This window comes from Leptinotarsa decemlineata, unplaced genomic scaffold (genome assembly GCF_025532065.1).
Source record: "Leptinotarsa decemlineata unplaced genomic scaffold, Ldec_3_MD MMD2_tig00004307_RagTag_RagTag, whole genome shotgun sequence".
In the NCBI taxonomy this organism is placed as follows: domain Eukaryota; kingdom Metazoa; phylum Arthropoda; class Insecta; order Coleoptera; family Chrysomelidae; genus Leptinotarsa; species Leptinotarsa decemlineata.
In genome coordinates this window covers 8,135,780-8,156,003 of record NW_027412606.1, presented here as the reverse complement: position 1 = coordinate 8,156,003, position 20,224 = coordinate 8,135,780, and the positions used below count along the sequence as shown (strand labels likewise).

Sequence of the window (20,224 nt, the reverse complement as noted above, 5' to 3'; positions counted from 1 at the left end):
CAATTTTTATTCAATTTTCAATTTAGTTCAATTTTTATTGTTTGCTCATTTTTATTTCATTGTAATTTCATTTCAAGTTTTTTTGCTCAATATGTTTGTTATTTTCAGCTATTCTTTTCAATTTTCAATGTTATTTGTTCTTTCAGGGATATTATATTAGACGATGCAAGTCTGAACTAACGAAATTCACCATGAAACATTGTCAACCACTTTCAAACAAAAATATCTTTAAGATATATCTTGTAAATGTTACCAGGACAGAATGGGGACAGTTACGGATATATTAGGCTATTAGGGAATGCATTTTGTAAACTTGAGGATATCCTGCCTGGAAGAAAAAAAGCGGATATTGTCAGAACGTGACTCGAATTTTTTCCTTCTTTCCTATGGTATCTCTTGGACATCCTGTTGGAAATGATAAAACGAGGACTGTATTAGAGAACGTCTCAAAGTGGTTACTACATAATTTTGACGTCCTCAACATAACCCGTTGTTGACATCGGATTGAAAGTGGGATGATTTACAGACACCTTCATGGTCATTTGAATTACCTATCAGTGTAAAAACAGGCTGCTTGCAATAACTCTTAAGATATTAATTCAAATTGTATGGTGCATAATATGCTCAAAACAACTAGGTTAGGTTAGGTTCAAAGTGACTGGGTCTATTCGACCCTCCACCGCAACCCGCAAGAGTTCATTGTGGCTCACACTTATTCACACTTGACCAAATAAACCCAGCTTCTTCACGAAGTTGATTAGTTTGTATGGTGAGAGGTCTTTCAGGTCAGATGGTAGGAGTACGGCTCTGCCGAACTCTAAAAACTTGATTCTGTCCCCAGCGGGGCAAGCACCAAGTATCTGCTCTGTTGTTTCATCATTTTCCAAACAGAGGCGACACACACTGTCTTCCGACAGTCCCAGTTTCTGCATATGATGATTCAAATGGCAGTGACCTGTAGGAAGGCCTGTTAGACATCGTAGTTCATCCCTACTATAGTCCAACAACTGTTTGGTATCAAGCTTCGAAGAGTGAAAAAACGCCTTGGAGTGATCCAATCCTGGAATATTCTGTCAGAGGTCCATGAATCTTCTTGCCATCGACGAGAGTTGCTACCAATTTAGACGTTGCTCGGTAGGAATCAAGAGCTTCCAACGCCGATTGACTGTCCGAAAATATTTTTATTGACATGTGTATGAGGATCACTAAGGTACTTATTCGACCTGATATGTGAAATAGGAAAATCTTGCGTGAAATGAATGCATTGAAAACACTGTTTTCACATCAGTAGGGGTGACAGTTTTAAAAATCTGCTGATGATACTGACCTGGTTAACGACTCTCGTTCGAGAGCAGTATTTTTGTTCTGTTGTGGGAAATGTGTTTTCTATAACGTTATAAGGAATTATAACGTATTGTGAACCTTCAAAAAAAGAACAATATATGGTTAATTGCTTTGTTATATTTCAAAAGGTTGAGGCAGCGTTTTCGATTCTCCGTTTTTGAAATATGGTTTCGACTAGTTGTCTTGCAGATGCATATCTTCACCGGCAGCAGGAGGTTGCATATCCTAATGAGTATCTAGATATAATTTCGAAATGGTGAGAATATACAGGTTCAATTCAATGCCACAAAAACCCAGGCATCGTTTTTTTTCAAAAAGATAAGTGTCTCCGAACCGTATATAACAATGTCAGGTCATACAATTCCACTTTCTGCTTCGATAAGTTTGTTGGGGGTTAAAATTAACACCAATATGTCTTGGCACAATCATGTCGCTGGAATTGCAAAAGCTGCTTCTCAAAAGCTTGAAACACTGTTCTTAATCAAAAGACTATATACACCTCAGCAACTTTTGATGCTCTATAAAGCTCAGATCAGACCTTCTTTAGAGTATTGTTCTCATGTATAGAGCTCCGCCCCCTAAGCATAACTCTGAAGCTGCGGAATTGAATCCAGAAAAGAGCCATCCGCCTGATTGGAGATGCGAACATCACTTGCAACCTTGATAGTCTGGAACATCGAAGAAAGGTTGGAGATTTGTCCCCATTTTTGTAAGGGATACTTCATTGCTATTTGTTCCTCAGGTTTGTACTTTGAGGATCATGTATGCGTCGGATTTGGACCCCGAGGTTCGAATATTTCATTGAACATTGAACATGAATTATAGTGTTTTCGAAACCCTGGATTTATTCAAAAGGCAAAAGCCATTGTTTACTTTTGTTCCGTATCAACCAAGATATTGTAGCGTTTAGTTTGTCTTACTTTAATTTTCTATAATTTTTGAAATTAATCCAAGAGAAGTCAGCTCATACAGGACACCATTCGAACACTTTTGTGTATGGTTAGTTGCCAGCTCCCAATTAATGCGGAATTTCAAATATCTCGCCTTCCATTTGTCCGATAACTGAGGTGTATTCAATTCGATTGGTAAAACCAAGCACGATTATTTTCAAGGATAAGGCTTGAGTTCGATATTTTTTTCCTGTGAAGGCAGATGTGTCAAGGTGGTTGTGAAGGGACACAGTTTTTGGATTTGAATTCTTCTTCCTGTTGAAGTTGATAATTGCCCTTTCTGAATTGAGTAGAATAATATTCTGGCTATTTTGTAAACTAGCCCTGGAAATTCCAGTTTTTTGCTTAATCAAACCACGAGGCTCTCGGTTTTTGATATATAAACCATTTCCTACCCTCTTTAGAGGTAAGTCTTTGAGAAGCCCCAGAAATTGGAGAATACTCTGGATACCTTTTTGTATTAGGTTTGCTTTAACTGAAATTTAATTTTAGGGTTGTAGGAAGAGTGAATCTAATTACTTTGCTGTTGCACATGCTATTACCTACGTCCAACTCGGCTAGAGGCTAGAAGTACAGATCTTTCTGATCTTATTCTTTTTTTCAATTGTGAGGGAAATGTCCTTGGTGGTGTCCAGCTAGATAGTGTACTACCTCCATTTTACTGTTATGTGAAGAGGACCCATAAGGCCAGAACTTATAATTTATTTCAACTCATAATGTTATTCCGAAGCTATTTTAAATTTTTATAAAAAAACTATAGGGGAAGTGCTTCACATAAATCTCTAAAAAAATCATGATAATGATGCTTTAATGTTGTGAGCTGATGCATAGTACTATGGGTAGGCATTTTTCAATTATGATGTGCAAAATTGAGTTCTCTGACTTTCCAAAAAAATATCTTCGATTTCCATATCACAGAAGCCTTTGTTTCATATAAATTTAATATACTTGTATTTATTTCAGTTGTTTACTATTTATGCTATTACTTGACAACCAATCTCCACAAAAATACGTTCCCATCAATTATCCCCATTTAATTTCCCAGCTTTATAAATGGTTGCTACTTGTGATTTAACAAAGTTGGGTGGCGCCCACTTCAATGTTAATTTGAATTTGATGAAAATAATCTTTTAACGAACCCATTGCTCTCCGGCCCAAAGCTGCCGTTGCAAATAAATGTACAGCGGATTATTGACTTATCAATAATTTTCTGTTACAATATATCAAATCCAAAACAAACACTGCTTCCGCACTCCAGAACTGCAACATTATTCTCGATTCGTGTCTAGCTTGGTTGGTGGAACGCACTTCGAGTAGAGTGTTTCAGTTCTGATGTGTGGGAGCGGTGTTTGTTTTGGATCAATAAGTGGGATAAAAATGTGAAAAATCGAACATATTTGTTCGCTAACCTCAACAAGTGTTGGGTAACCCTAAAACCAGTAACAAGGTATGGATTTCTTCGTTTGTTTGAAGGTGGTTGACAATGTTTCGTGGTGTATTTCATCAGTTCAGACTTTCATTGTCTGATATAATATAAATTGATTTGGAATCCCTGAAAAAACATTAAAAAGATTAACCGAAAATAACAATTTCATTGAACAAAAAACTGGAATTACAAAAAAACATCTAAAAAAATTGAAATATTAATAGAAGCTGAACATTAAAGATATTATTAACAAATCCGGAATAGCAGAGCATGTTTGGACTCATCAACATAATATCAAGTGGGCTCAAGCTGAAATCATCCACAAAGAGGAACACTGGTTTAGGAGAAAATTCAAAGAAGCCGTGTATATGTTGTCTAGCAACGCATTTAGTCAAGCTAGCGTAGAGATACGTAACATATGGAAACCTCTAATCAAGCGAAAAACGACCAACTCCCGCCAAACGGTCATCTCCCGCTAAAAACCAATGAAGCGGAGAGAGGGAAGAGGGGATAGGTGAAAGCACTTCAATGACCTATAAATAGTCAGATCTTGGAGGAATAAGTCCAGGTTATCACCCAAAAACGATTGTGGATACTAACAATCGAAACGTCGTGACGTAACTTGGTTTGTAATCTTTTAATTTTTATTTTTCATTTTTTGTTAATAATATTTTCAATTTTCAGCTTTTAGCTTTTTTTAGTTTTTGCTTGTATGTTATTTCTTTGTAATTTCAGTTTTTTGTTTAATAAAATTGTTATTTTCGGTTAATCTATTTCATTTTTTTCAGGGATTTTAAATCAATTTATATTATATTAGACAATGGAAGTTCGAACTGATTAAATAGTATGGATTTCTGTGTAATAATCAATGACATTTAGGATGCTATGGTTTATTTCACAATCGAAAAAAGTTCTAAGTACAACAAATCACAAACTGATCTAATACTACCTTCTATTTGAATCCAAAAAAAAAATTGGTCCTGCATCAGGACAAAAATTGTCTCATTGTTTTGATTTTAATCAATGAATATGATTTGTACCAATCGGTGAATTTTAAACACCTTCATGATACTTCAGAATATTTATCTTTTGCAGTATAAATGTCCAAAGCCATGCGAAAAGTTACCCGTCGGATGCAGTACAAAAAATCACAAATGTAGAAAATTGTGTCATGAAAAATGTGAACCGTGCTTGGTTAAAGTGAAAAAAGGTCGATCAGTATGCAGTCACTTTTATGATGTTGCATGTAATGCTGATGTTGATGCTCTACAGTGCAGTAAGCCATGTCAAAGAATATTGTTATGTGGTCACAAATGTGAAAACAAATGCTTCGAAACATGCGGTCCCTGTTTGGTCACCGTTGAAAAAATCATACAGGAGTGCGGACACAAGATAAAAACCAAATGTTGTGAAAAACCTAAACGTCAACACTGCAAAGAAAAATGCATTCGTAAATTGGTATGTGGTCATCATTGTCAGAATAAATGTAGAGATTCTTGTACTACTAGATGTGAAAAAATGAAGAACTGTAATCTGCCGTCTCCTTGTGGACACATTGTGAAACAAATACCATGCTTTCAAAGTGAGTATATTACATACATATTGACTTTGGTACCTCAACCCTCATCCCATTCGATATTGTGGTTTTATATATGAAAGAAGGGTTAAAACATGTAGCCAAAATTACTATTAGCATTAAATTTATCACCAGAGTTGAAATATTGCTCATATACATTCAATTTCATGCAGCATGAATTAATTCACTATTACATTAGGAGTAGGTCAACTTTCAACTTCTTAATGTTAATGTTGACTTGTCGACCTTTCGAGCATTCTTCTGGGCACATTTCGGTGTGATCTTGTGTTCTGTTGTTCTGTGTCCTTTCTGTCATATTCATATTCGTTAATATTTGAGTGATACAGAAAGTCATATTTTAAGTAAAATTACTTGAACCTATTCTGTGATTTGTGAAAAGACCTTTTTTGTACAATAGATCTCTATACAGTGTTGATGAGCTCATTTAAATAATTTTATTTTTCAGTGATTTTACAATAAAATGAATATATTGTGTTGTTTCAAAAGATTTATCCGATCTAATGTCATCTGTTTTGTAGCTCCATATCTAAATAAACATGAAATGTTTAACCGTCAACATCTTCTACATCATGATTTTCATTTCTATTGGGTTTCCATTCATTGGAAAGACCAGCAAAATAAGGCTATTGCTTGATCTAGAAAATGCTTCATTATATTTTTTCCAAAAACTGAGATAACACTTCTGTTTGAGGATAATTCTTGATTGTCCTTTAGAATTTCAATTTGTTTTAATTTTAAATTAATATAGCGAACATGAAAAAATACTTATTATTGGCCTTAAGTGCTATTGAAATAATTCAAAGGGTAATATAAGTTTACCTGATTTTATATTTTGAATATATTTCTTTCATTTGAATAGGTTTTTTACTATAATAAGATACCCTCAGGCCTATATGTGGTAGTAGATGGAGATATAGAAGGTCGCCAAAATAGTTTACACCATAGTCGAATCATTTCAAACCTTCAAACTTTCCGTGAAGGAAGATATATTTACAGTTCTAATTCAAAACGGACTGAAAATACTTCTACCCATCCTCATATAACTGTAGGAATCTCTTGAAAATTTTGGAGCTTAGAATTCAAACAAATCCATTGCAGCAAACGGACTAAGCGAAGCTCACAGACACAGGCTTGCTGGTTATCTCCGGTTCCATCAGTCACATCGTCAGCGTTCAATGAAAAAACAAAAATCTACTTTCTCAACATTCAGAATTGTCCATATACGAGTATATGTAGTTGCACTCGAAAGACTAATAATGAAGAACCTAACCGACTATTGCGAGGTACATCATTCTGGGAATGATCTCCGATTCAATGCCTCTAATGGTCAATCACTACCTGCCTTCAGTCCTGATACCAAGTAGGACTGGATTCTCCGGAAGGAAAAATACTTGGAGCAGATATCTGTTGGTTGAGAAATGGATAAAAACAACATCAGGTTCAGGTGAAGGTATTTACAGTTGCTGACAGATATATTAGCTCTGGAAACCTGGCCACGCTAGCCTGAAAGGGAAAGAAGTGGCTGATTTCATTGCAAGAAAGGGAACTGCAAGCGGTTTCATTGAACTATAACCTGTCATTGATATTTTGTCAGGCTGTGCCAAATGTCCAGGACCAGGATTGATCCATTCCAAAGTATTTTTGTGACTGCCCCGTCGCGGACTGATTCAGATTTTCAGAGTTTGTCAAAAACTAACTCTTGCCATGTGACCTAAAAGATCATTCACCAAATGGACTGATTGATTTTGTTAAGAAGCTGAACTTGTTTGTTGAATTTGATCAGGTGTTTGGAAAGAACCACTTACTTAGGACTTACATACCTGTAAATCTATGTGTTAATAATCTCACCAAGTAGTTATACACTATTTTGCAAAATATTTCAATTGAAATATTTTTTCACATTTTTTGTCAAATGAATTTTCTTGTTGACACAAACAAAGATTTTACTTTGCCCATTGAGGGAGAAGTGGATAACTAAAAAGTTTTTCCCAATAATTCATTCATCACATATCTTATTCTGAAATTACAAATGACTTCTGAAATAATTTCTGTCTTTTCAGTTTATGCAACTGATGAAATTTTGATGAAATATTGTACAGAACCATGTCAACAAATTCTACAATGTCAACATAAATGCACTGGAAATTGCGGAGAATGTTTTCAAGGGCGTCTACATAAGAGATGTGCAGACAAATGTGGTGTGCCTCTTGTTTGTAATCATGAATGTCCCATCCCATGTAGAGAGGCTTGCAAACCATGCGAAAAGAAGTGTAACTATAGATGCTCTCATGGAAGATGCACCAAGAAATGTGGGGAGATTTGTGTGAAATGCATGCATGAATGTATCCGAAGATGTCTTCACAAGAAATGCACTTCGAAGTGCGGAGACATATGTAATGTTGAACCTTGCGAAGAACCTTGTGCGAAATTGCTGAAATGTGGACATAACTGCGTTGGTTTTTGTAATGATCCATGTCCAAAGCTATGCAAAATTTGCAACAAGAGTGAACTGTTAGAAATTTTCTTTGGTACAGAAGAAGATGATGATGCGAGATTTGTTGAACTCCAAGACTGCGGGCACGTTATGGAAAGCGTTGGAATGAAGTGTTGGTTGGAGAATGACGATGGCGAAATTCAAATTAAAGTTTGTCCCAAGTGCAAGACCCCGATTATCAATACCCAGAGGTTCAGTGAATATGTGAAAAGGGCTCTTCTTGATATAAACAGTGTCAAACTCAAACTCAATGGAAGCTTTCCGGAAAACCTGAAATTGAGAGATGAACTACTGAAAACGATAAGCACGATGAAATTGGGTACATCACAACTATTCAGTAAGTGAACAATTGATTGTATGTGCTGTCTTTAATAAAACACCGAGGCCGGTACTTTCGGTCTCTGTTAAAGCCAGAGTTATTGAAGTGTTTAAAGCAGTGGTTCCTAACTTTTTCAATGCCACTACCCCTGTGAACAACTATGGGAATTGAGTTTACCCCTAGCTAATTTAAAATAATTTAACCACACAAATTCGAACAAAAATATCTTTATTAGGTAAGAAATTGCACGTTTAGGTAACTAGTAATATATAAATCTCGGACCTAACTAGTGTGAAGGTTGATATTGCTTTGCATTCGCAAGTTTAACAATATTAGGTTCGGTTTCACTCAACGCGCATCTCATATCATGCTCTACATTCAAACGGTTTCTGGCTTTTGTTTTTAATGTATCAAGAGTCGAGAAACCAGTTTCACATCTGTAAGTTGTAGCAAATGGAATCAACATTTTTCAAGCTCTATCAGCTATAATAGGATATTCTGCAGCTGCTTTTCGCCAAAATGTGCCGAGTTCATTATTTTGAAAATCAACTTTCAATGAGTTATCCTCCCGTAGTCCCAGAAACTCTACTTTTGCTGACACATCTTCGTCCTTCAAAATATCGACGAAAGTGGAAAATGGTCTTGAAATCCAGGAGTAGGACTCACGACTATCCATGTTCGGAAAATATTGCTTCAGTGAGTCTATCACAGCAGTTGAATGTTGAACTCACTTAGTTTTGTAAACATTGACACAACTCCAGCTTGGACTCTACGTTGGTAAAGTTACAATTTACGCAAATAACTTGCGATTTTATCCTGCAACGTCAAAATTTTTGTTTTATTTCCTTGCAGTGAAATATTCAGACTATTAATTTCACTGAAGAAATCAGCAAGATACGCAATCTTTGCTACAAATGTTTGGTCTTTGATTTTTGCACAATATTCTTTTTCATTGTGTGTTCTCTGATTTTCAAAAAACAATCCAATTTCTTCTCGTAGTTCGTAAACTCTACTTAGGACTTTCCCTCTTGATAATCAACGTACCTCTGTATGGTACAAAAGAACATTAAATGTAGCACTAAGACCATTGCACAAAATTTTGAATAATATTGAATTCGTAGCGCTGCCTTGAATGTAATTAACAATTTTTACTATGTTACTTAACGTATGTAGCAAATCTGGTGGAATGGTGGAAGCGTCTTCACAGCCAAAGCGTAACGGTGTATCAAGCAATGATAGCCGAAAACTTGAGGAGCAACTTGTTTCACGACTGTTTGAAATCCAGAACTGATGCCTATCATGGAAGGCGCCCCATCTGTACAAATAACAACCAGATTTAACCAGTCCAGGCCATTTTCCTCAATAAACTCTTTTAGCGTTTAAAATACGTTTTCGCCGCCAGTATAGTAGGCAAAGACTTCCAGAACAAATATTCCTCTTTTACATCATCATCTTTAATGTATCGTGTAGACACCAATAATTGTGAACACGAAGCAACATCTGTGGACTCGTCTAGCTGCAGCGCAAACATAGGACTTTCCTTTATTTCAGCAATAATGGTTTCTAGAATATCGGCACTCATTTCACAAATGCGACTTTGAACAGTGGTATTTGAGAGGTAATAAGCAATTTTGTATGAAGCTTAAAGACACGATTCATTTGCTTTCTGTATATTACCTGTAGGATCCAATCGTGAAGACTTCAGAACCCTCTCTTTTTTTTTAAATCTATATTTTTATCTGCGAACTCCTTGTGAACTTAATCAAAATGTTCGTGTAATTTATCCGGTTTCATGCTTTCTGGATTAAGCACTTTATTACATAAAACACACTGAGGCTTTTCTATATTCTTGTCCACGATACTTGTGAAACGCCATTGTAGAAATGCTTTTTTATAAGTGCGCTTTTTGTCAGATGAAATAGAAGTCATGTCAAAAATACCTGTAGGTACCCAAAACAAAAGTCAACAAATACATGTATACGTAACGTAAATAAATCACTCGTGACAATATTAAGAAACGCTGCTTACCATTAAATTTGAACAATCCAAAAAATACGGATTCCAAGAAATACGGATTCAAAGCCGTCCTTCACCCCTCCCACACCGCCGCTCACCCGCCGTCGCCGTCAGCCGCGCGCATAAGAGAGCCGTGCTACCGTACTATTATTTTGTTTATTATTTTAATACTTTTTTGTGCTAACTCTGTTACCCCCCTAGAATTGCCGTTTTACCCCTGCGGGGGTAATTACCCCCAGGTTAGGAAACACTGGTTTAATCATTACTAACAAAAAGTATGTGCTTTGTGACATTCTATTATCATTATCAATAGGTGATCACTGATGTAATCTCAAAGTTATGTATGGTTATATTTTGTTTTATGGATCGCATTTTTTTCCGCGCGAGTGGCGCCCAGTTGGAATATGTAAACGCACCTCTTCTAACCCGGGTGGGGCCTCCTTGGTATGGAACGACGTCTCTAGCAAAAGATAGTCTTTCTTGTCGCCCTGGCCCTCTCCAAACTCTATGTCGTCGACTATCACTAAACAAAATCAAATCTGGTTTCGTACGAGAAAACGACATTTCGCCACTGAGTTAAGGCCAGTCTCTGTGTTCTTGTGCCCACTGTAGACGACCGGCTATGTGTCTGGGAAGTAGCCTGGCTCTAGCAAGTCTCCGCCGTATTGTGGTACTGAAAATTATTCGACCAAACGTTCTTCTTAAATGAGTTCGGACTGCTGAGACTATTATGGTTCGATTCCGACGTTTATATCTTGATAGATACCAATCTTCTCTTGCATTAGTTACCCTAAGACGCTCAGTTCCACGTCTCCAGTTAACGCTGTTAGTTTTCTGGTACAAATGCACTATTCGGATAACTGAAGCGCGGGCAATCCTTAGTCTATTCGCGATTTGATGATTCGGCAGATCCTCATCATGCAAAGCCACTATTATTGCTCTATGGAACACTGAAATTCTATTGCCAGGCATACTTGCAAAGAAGAACTTAACGATCTCTTAAACCCGTTAAATCGATATGAACTACTTTTTAAACATTGGCCTCTAAAATTAGAGGAAATGGTTTTTGTAAACATTTTTGCATGCCTAGCACAGGCGAAAGAAATAAAAATCAAATGTTCAAAAAACCAGCCATGATAAATATTTTGTTTCACAATTTACGAGGGCAGCCCAAGAATTTTGGCGATGTGTCTAACTGAGTGACTGTAGGCTACTAGGTCCAAAATCAATATATATCCGTATTCAACGAGAAAATATGCTTTTGTGACGTTTTATGTTTTTTTTTCAGATGTCACTAAACTACTACCAGTAATTCAAGGATTTGAAGATCGTCTTCAAGACACCAGAGTGGACGAAAGAAATATACGACTGAGACAAACTTTCAGTGCTATAACTTTGAAATCCATCACCTCAAAAGTTCAAATTGTAGCACATATTATAGATATATGTTCTCGTTATCAATCTCACGAGTTGAAAGCAATTGAGACTCAGATAAATTTTATACTAAATCCCCTTTTGAGAGATGAAGACCAAATCACCCTTCAAGAAATAGAGGATGTCCAACTTGAAATTAGTAGATTGAAACGCATGGTTGAAATTTCAGAAATTAGAGAGAAAAACCAAGTGAGAAAATCTTTAATATTTTTTTCCCGGTCACCTAATACAAAAGTTCTTGAAACTCTTGAAGAAATAGAAAAATTGGTAACATCTCATTCAAGATACACTGACAAAACTGACCAGATAGTTAAGAAAAGGTTGAAAAAAGTCAACTGCGGAATCCAAATAAGTGACTCTGAACGAATTGAGATTGTAAAGGCATTGGGCCTCTCTAAGGGTCACTGGTTCAAATGTCCCAATGGACATCCTTATGTAATTACTGAATGCGGAGGTGCCATGCAAGAATTCAGGTGCCCTGATTGTGGAGAAAAAATTGGAGGTACTCGACACACACTCACAGGTTTCAATCAGCTGGCTTCTGAAATGGATGGGGCTCAGTTTCCGGCATGGTCTAATGTTGCAAATAATATGGGAAACTATGACCTGAGACGCTTTCGGTTCAACTGAAATATTTGACTTTTATTTTTTGTAAACCGTTGTTACGTATTTGAAATAATTGCTTTATGAATTTGTCTGTTATGTATTATGTTTGAATCTACAATAATCATCGAGAAAACTAATTTTCTATTTGTTGTGTGATATTTTATGTACACCAAACAGAAGATTATCATTCTTTCACTGACCCAGAATTGAATTATTATCCAGTATTCGACAGTCCATCATTTTCGAACAACTATAATTTGTTCTTCACGTTTGACTGAAAACCTCCCAAGAAAAAATATTGATGGTAAGTTACCGTCATCGAACGGCACTTGATTTTCTAAGAGATGGCATTTTCTCTCGCTCCTGTTCCAATGTCTCAGAAAGGAGCACCAGTCTGGTTGTAAAGTATTATTGCTTTGGTGTTTATAATCATATGCTTTCAATATACATAATATAATAATTTAAATGTAAACACGTGACATATTGTGTTAGGTTAGGTTCGTTTCAAAGTGAGTCGGTCTATTCGACCCTCCAGCGCAACCCACGAGGGTTTATTATGGCTCACACCTATTAGTACTCGGCCAATAAACCCAGCTTCTTAACGAAGTCGATTAGTTTGTATGGTGAGTGGTCTTTCAGGTCAGATGATAGGAGTACGGCTCTGCCGAACTTTGAAAACCTGATTCGATCCCCAGCGGGGCAGGCACCAAGTATGTGCTCTGTTGTTCCATCATTTTCCAAACAGAGGCGACACACACTGTCTTCCGACAGTCCAAGTCTCTGCATATAATGATTCAAATGGCAGTGACCTGTAAAAAGCCCTGTTAGACATCGTAGTTCATCCCTACTGTAGTCCAACAACTGTTTGGTATCAAGCTTCGAAGGGTGATTCTGCCAGAAGTCCATAAATGTTCTTGCTATCCAGGTGTTTAGTCTTTGTTTGGCAAAGCCTAAAGCGATACCAATGACAGGTTCTGATCCGATGAAGCTGCTTGCAGCACCCTCTTTTGCAAGGGAGTCAGCAGCCTCATTGCCTTCCAGGCCAATATGGGCAGGAATCCAGACCAGAGACAATTGTTAAGTCTTCCTATTGAGAAGAGTTGTTTGTGGGAATTTATTAAAAATTTAAATGTTGCTCGGTAGGAGCCTAGATTTTCCAACGCCGCTTGACTGTCCAAGAATATTTTTATTGACTTGTGTATGAGGTTGGACTTATCCAATCTCTCCGCACACAATTCAATAGCGTAAATTCCGCTTGAAATACAGTCGCATAGGTTACGAGGCAAGTTGATATCTCTGTCCTGGGTTCGCGACTGAACACACCAGAACCGGAAGGTGTTTTTGATCCATCTGTGAACCAACAACTATCTTTACAAGGCAGTTTGTAGTTGACAGTTGAAGGCATAAAGTCAGAGGTCATTTCCAGAACTCTGTGACTTCCAGTGTCAACCAACAACCTGTTGCACTCTGCATTGAATTGATTTGTGCAATTGGCAATGTGCACAAGTCTGTATGCAGTCCATCTAGCCTCTCTCTCCAGAAAAATGTGGAGAGGAGGTAGATGTTGAAGGATTTCCATGACCGCTGATGGTGTGGTACTGATAGCACCAACGATGGCCAGACAAGCCTGTCTTTGTAAGCCAGAGAGTTTCTGTGAAGCCTTCGGCCACCAGGCAATTGCACCATAAGTGATTATTGGTCTGACAATCATCACATAAATCCTCAACCCCAAGTTTTACCACAAATCCTTCGACATGTCCTTAGGGACAGCCTGGCTTTGTGTAAAACTTCTTCAAAGTGAGCATTCCAGGTGAGTTTTTTATCAAGGACAATGCCAGGGTTTTTCACCTCTGTTCCAAATGGAATTATCTCACCATTGAGTTAACGTGGCGTTAGATCCAGGAGGAGGAAATTGGACGATCTGGGGTTGACATATTATGTATTCTTGGTATAGAAGCAAATTATATATTATATCAAAAAAAAATAACGTAACAAATTAAGATGCTTATGAAATAATATCAATTATTAAATTATCAATTGTATGTGTATGAGATTTGAAGTAAGTTATACTGACGTAAATGAATATTTACTAACCATGATAATAAGTAAACAATTTTCACTAACATTTTTTATTCTAGATGCTTTTTACGGTAGCTACCGTATTAGCGCCGTGGGTTGGGCTACCTATCGGGCGCGTCCCCATGTGGCGGATACAGGAACGGCCAGGAGACTGGAGGCCCTGTCCGGGAAGCCAACGTGGCCTTACGGACGGGGTCTCCGGACTCCTGGTCAGTGGCAGAAATAAGTTGGGTAAGGGGAACTAAAACTCCCCAAAAGCCTTTGCAAAACGTGCCACCGTAGACCAGCCTACCTGAGCTAAGGTGTAAGGAGGGCGAAACCTCATTGTAATCAGCCTACCTCTGGTAATGCGGGGCTCTGCCAGAGGTGACCAACACTTCCCTTGCTACTCGTGGGAACACACATCTGTTGAAAATCTGTTTTTCCGTTAATCATGAATGAAACAAATACGAAAAAACAAAACAGAAACAACAAAAACAGAAACCAATCCCGAGGCTGGACAGAAGTGCTCACCTCAATCTAAGGCGGTGGCTGGAGATGAATATAAATGTCCACCCCAATCTACCGTTTGGAATGAGGCTGGACATAGCAGATCACCTCGTGATGTAATACAAAGGCCAAGGCGTAAGCGCATTTGCGGCGCTGAAGCCAAATGGAGAAAGAGCGAAGGAGGCAGGGGTGGCAGCAACTATGAGTGCACCCTCCTCCCCCACTTCACCTCTAATAGCAAGGACACTTCCTGCGGCGGGCGCCAAGAGCTCCGCCTTGAATGAAGGCAAGGAACCGGCTGCCCCTGCAGGAAAGCTCCCTCACTTGTGCACCTCCACGGAGGGAACCCCAAGAAGGTTGAAGAAGCTGCACAATGACACTAATGTCGCTGCACTTTCCAAAACCTTCGCGAAGGCCATCGTGAGACACCTCAAGGTTGCCAAAGAGAGTGTGTGTTCGGCGAGTGTTGGCCTACACCTGCCAATATAAAGGATGTCTCCTAGTGACCTGTCCACCTACCTGGAAAAGACAGGATGGACGATGACCTCTTCGGGAGGATGTACAATGGGTCACATGTGGTCTAAGTGCTGTGGGTCTACACTCACCCTCCCTACTCTACAGATACAGATACAGGATACCGTATTAGGCGAAACGCGTTCAGAAATGAAAAATAAGTAAAACAGTTTCACTAACATTTTTAGTTTTTAGACACGTTTCGCGGTAGCTAAGGTGTTAGCGAAACGCGTTTAGGTGTATGCGAATAACCCATAAGTCACAGTAGTCCTTATAGCCAACATAACTCATGCCATCAGACAGATGCAGCCTGCTTTCTGCGCCAGAGTCATGGAAAATTGGACGTTTCGGATGCGCCCCACCCAGAGAAGCCATGACAGACATTTGAACGATGTTACATTTCACACATAATGGCATCAATAGGTCTTTCAAACGAATACAAAGTTTCAATGATATCTCACACATATTTTGTTTAACTTAAATATAAAGTTAGAAAGCACTCAATGAAAGACCCATTATTATTGAAACCGGACATCAAAGTTCAGATGAGACATACCATTAATGTTATGTAAGATTTCATTATTCTAATAGTATCAGAATATACAAATTTTTATTTCAGTTTCTATTGATAAGTTTATATCTTTTTGAAGTAAATAATAATGATGTTATGTCCAATACTTTTGTAACATACTTCAGTTTACAACGACCAATTGGCACAGGAATACCGTCAGAGGCAATACCGAAGTCACTGATTAAAAGAATCGAGTTGTCATAATTACAAATACATTTTTGAATTTTAAATTTTTGTATCTAATGAGAATAAATGTTTATTAAATAAACAATCGTCATTTTTTGGAAAAAAATCGTAATATTTCATTTTTACATTTTGCCATATTAGTTCCTGTCGTAATCTCTTCTTTCATGTATATTACTTGTATCAGCTTGTACAAAATAATTTCGATGTTTTACATCTGTCAGGCGTTTCGTGATGACTCACAATTTTTGTATATCATATGAATTGTGTAATGCAAGAAAATGATGGATTTCATCAGATATGAAATTCACTTTCTTCTTTCAAGAGCATGTAAATGGTAGCTTATTCTCGAAAATGGTTGTTACTAATTTTTCATTTATAGCTGGACATTTTTTTCGGTCTGTTCATTTCATTCAATGTGTCATTGTTGCATGTTGCATGGTCGGCCCCAACAACATTTGTTCGACCACCAACAAAGTAGCCTTTTTCGAGATACTACCCATTGAAATTTGTGTGGTGGTTATCTGGTTTTCCGCCATTTTGAATTGTTTCCACTATTTTCGAAGTTCCTTACATTATAAAAAAACACGAAATTTCTCGAAACGGTATGCTGAACATGAAAGGTCCTTCAGACTAGGTAGAAATGATTCGACGTTTTCATACCATTCCTTGGCAAGCAACCACAAGTTCTCGAATCTAAACGATACGGAAATTCTGCACTATGCAAGAAGGGTTGCAAACTCAAATTTTTGGAATCTTTGGAAATTCATAAGCATAAACATTGCGGGTGCAACCTGTTGAATGATCAAATCTATCTAGTTTACTCACCGGTTTTGAAATTAGTATATCCATATTGTCACAAATAAAGGTAATTTAGGAACTCAATTAATCTAAGTACCTCTATTATTACCTACAGTGGTGTTATATAAGGGCTAATGTAATGAACCATTTTTAATATAATGTATAAGTTTGAAAATGTCCTTATAGGATGAAACTTCAGTAACGTTAGTTATAAATAAAAGTGGTAAAAAACATAAAAATTTTCAATTCTTATTCAACATTCATTCGCTTATTTGATTGAATCCCAGCCATAGGAATCTTGTTTAAATTGAAAGGGTATATTTTTAGGAGAGATCAATTTTTGCAAAGACAGGTTTTGACTTTTTACTTCTTCATCTTGATACAAAAATGTGGGAATATTCCAAAGAAAGGAAAGAAGCAATCAATTTAAAAAATTAACTCTAATCAAAGATGTGTAGATCTTGCAAAGAAGTAACTTTCAGTCATAAACTGGAAGAAAAACCCCTCTCGAAACAGCTATTTTTATATGAGAGAATTGAGTGTTTTTTCTTATAATTCGTATTTGGTACTGAAGAGTCCATAAAGCAAGTGTCTTACGGCGAAACATCGGATGTCTATCATTGAGGTTGACATTGTTCCATTTAAGTGAAATTATATATATTCAATTTATTATATTGTGTATGAATCCTGTGAATGATATCTGATTCGATTCCATCACGAATGTTTCGAATACAAACGGAATAGAGAAAAAAGGTGTTTTTCGTATAATTCAGCGTTTATATAAAAGTATTTGTTTGAAATATTTTTCTTTCGTGTGATTCAATGTTTATATGAAAATAGTTGTTTCGAGCAAAGGTGAACAGTATTCATTTTAGAAACGGATTGAGTTTCTTTGTATATAACTTTTCAAGTTAGTTTTGAATTTTCTCATACCATTTATAGTTTTCAGGAAAAGTGGAATTTTTAATGTTATGACTAACTAGACATAGTTTTTTGAAGTCATCGATGTTTAAATAGATCCAGATGATGCTTTTGTAAACATATAAGGAATTATTCTTTATCGGTATATTGTTGTAGAGTAACGTGGTTGAAAATCGTTTTTGTTTGTAAATAATTTTTACTAAAGAATTTCAAGCAATTTTTAGAGGGTCGAGAATATTATTGAATGCGCTATAACCCCATGCTGTAATGCAGTAATTTGGGACAGATTCAGCCAAATTGTAATACAGGTTTATTAAATTATTTTTGGATACGATGTCCCTCAGATTATGAAATTTATTCTTAAGCAATCGTATTCTTTTGATCAATTGATTAACATGTTCGTTCCAACGCATGTGCTGGTCGAGTATTTAATCGACGATGTCTGTTAATACTGTTCCTCAAGGAACAGTATTGGACACACCAGTAGATATGGTTGAGGGTGAACTTTGGGTTTCACCAATTTTAACTTGTCGAGTTCTACCACTGAAATAGTTTTTAAAAAGTTGTAGGGATATTCCCCTAATACCATATCTTTCAGGTTTTTTCAATGGTGCATCGTGAGACACAGTGTCAAATGCTTTGGTCAGGTCCAGAAAAATCGCTAAACACTTAGATGAATTGTCCAGAGAAGTTATGATTTTTTTTGTAAGATCTAAGATAGCATTTTCGGTATTAGAATTCCATATTGATGTTTCATATTCAGTTTCTTAGAGTCTCTCATGTGTTCTGAAACTCTTGTTTCAAGATACCGTCCGGTTCGACCAAACTAACATTTGTGACAAATTCCACAGTTTAATTTGTACACAATGAAAAAGCCACTTTAATTTCTTCGGTATTGAGTAGCATTCCAAGTTTAACAGATAAATTTTACACAAATGGAGTTTTTTGATAGAAGAAATAAAAGTGGCTTTTTCAAATGGAAATACAGTTAAAAGCATTTTTTCTCGAAACAAAAAACTAAAACACCACAAGAAATACAATCCAATATTGTGTACAAATTGAAGTGTGGAAGCTGTCACAAATGCTATGTTGGTCAAACTGGAAGGTATCTTAAAACACGAGTTTCAGACAACATGAGAGACTCTAAGAAACTGAATATGAAAAATCCCACAGCTCTCGTTGAACACGAAAAAGAATATGGACACTTTTGATTTTGATCATCCAATTATTTTATATGTTCAACCATACTTATCAAAAAGGCTTTTGAGCGAAATGATACATATCCTCAAATGCGATAGTGGTAACACTAGAAGAGATGTCGATGGCCTTAATACCGCATATTTTAATTTGATATGTAAACTATCTGTATAATTTACACTATTTTCATTCTTTTTCTTTCTGCCATTGATGAAAAAACAGACACCACCTTATCAGAATCAGAGATAAAGCCATTCGTTTGTTTCATGTCGTTTTGTGTTGATGTTGTCTCGAAAATTTGTTGTTTGCAATGTGTTTTTAATTTTTATTTTTCAAATATGTATCTAACATGTCTGATGATTTTTAAATAGTATTATCATCAACACGAAAAAACTACTTTTCGGTGAGTAATTTAAATGAGAACTCATTATTTCTCATTAATTCTATCTCAACCAGAAGTGAGAGCTCTTGATTGATGAGCAAAAACTGCAAAAATGAAAAAAATCTATATTCAAAGGTTCACTTCTCGAAAACTGTACAATTCTGAGCTTTGGCTGTGGACACTTTCAATCAGCGCATCAAGAACTACAACATATCAAAATTTCGGCAAAATTCCAGGCAAGCCATTGCAACACCGAAACAACTGTTAATTTTTAAAGAAAAAATCGCACACAGTGAACAGATAGAATTTAGATTATTTTACCTACTTGCTGAATTGTTGTCTGAAATCATTTGAAGGGATTGAATTACATCAGTTTCATTGAATCATGCGGTGCCCTGAAATTACCATGGAAAACAGTTGCTCATTGATATTTACTGTCAACCTGACAATATTGTTGAAAGATTTTGTTGTATTAACCCCCAGACCAGTTTTCATTGCATTTGTTGTTTCTAGTATTATTGTTCTTTGAATCACCGTTGTTTCTGCCGTGTTTTTGTTCCCATTGTGTTTATTGTTCCTGTATTTGTGTTGGATATTGTTCCTGTGTTCCAGGTGTTTTCTGTTCGTGAGTTCTTGTTCATATTTTAATATTTCTGAAGTTCCCATTTTAACTGATATCAGTTCATTTTGATTGACAGAGCGTCTTAACTCAGGTATTTCAGGTACCTGAGTTAAGACGCTCTGACCGTATAAAGAGGCAGACAACAGGATGTCAAGTTCAGTTTGAGGAGTGCCTAGAAGATGACAGTACTACCAACTGTCGAAAGCGCTCGCAGATAATGTATAGAAGATATAAAGCTTCAAATCCTTTTTGTAAAATTTAATATTGAAACATATATATA

The 20,224-nt window shown here is 36.6% G+C and overlaps 2 protein-coding genes across 5 annotated transcripts in view; both read left to right on the top strand.

The window, feature by feature from the left end:
* The window catches only part of LOC111505552 (NFX1-type zinc finger-containing protein 1), a 42,590-nt gene extending 30,260 nt beyond the window's left edge, over positions 1-12,330 (top strand). For all 4 annotated transcript variants that reach the window (XM_023160377.2, XM_023160379.2, XM_023160376.2 and 1 more), the window contains 3 exons: positions 4,816-5,302; positions 7,378-8,148; positions 11,435-12,330. In XM_023160377.2, coding sequence (XP_023016145.2) covers positions 4,816-5,302; positions 7,378-8,148; positions 11,435-12,210 — 2,034 coding nt within the window. In that variant the 3' untranslated portion in view covers positions 12,211-12,330. The remainder of the gene's footprint in view (positions 1-4,815; positions 5,303-7,377; positions 8,149-11,434) is intronic.
* A 6,880-nt stretch (positions 12,331-19,210) lies between these two features.
* LOC111507144 (NFX1-type zinc finger-containing protein 1) overlaps positions 19,211-20,224 on the top strand; it is a 90,156-nt gene continuing 89,142 nt past the window's right edge. Inside the window, exon 1 of the mRNA XM_074178909.1 lies at positions 19,211-19,343. The gene's annotated coding sequence lies outside the window, so the exon portion shown is untranslated. The remainder of the gene's footprint in view (positions 19,344-20,224) is intronic.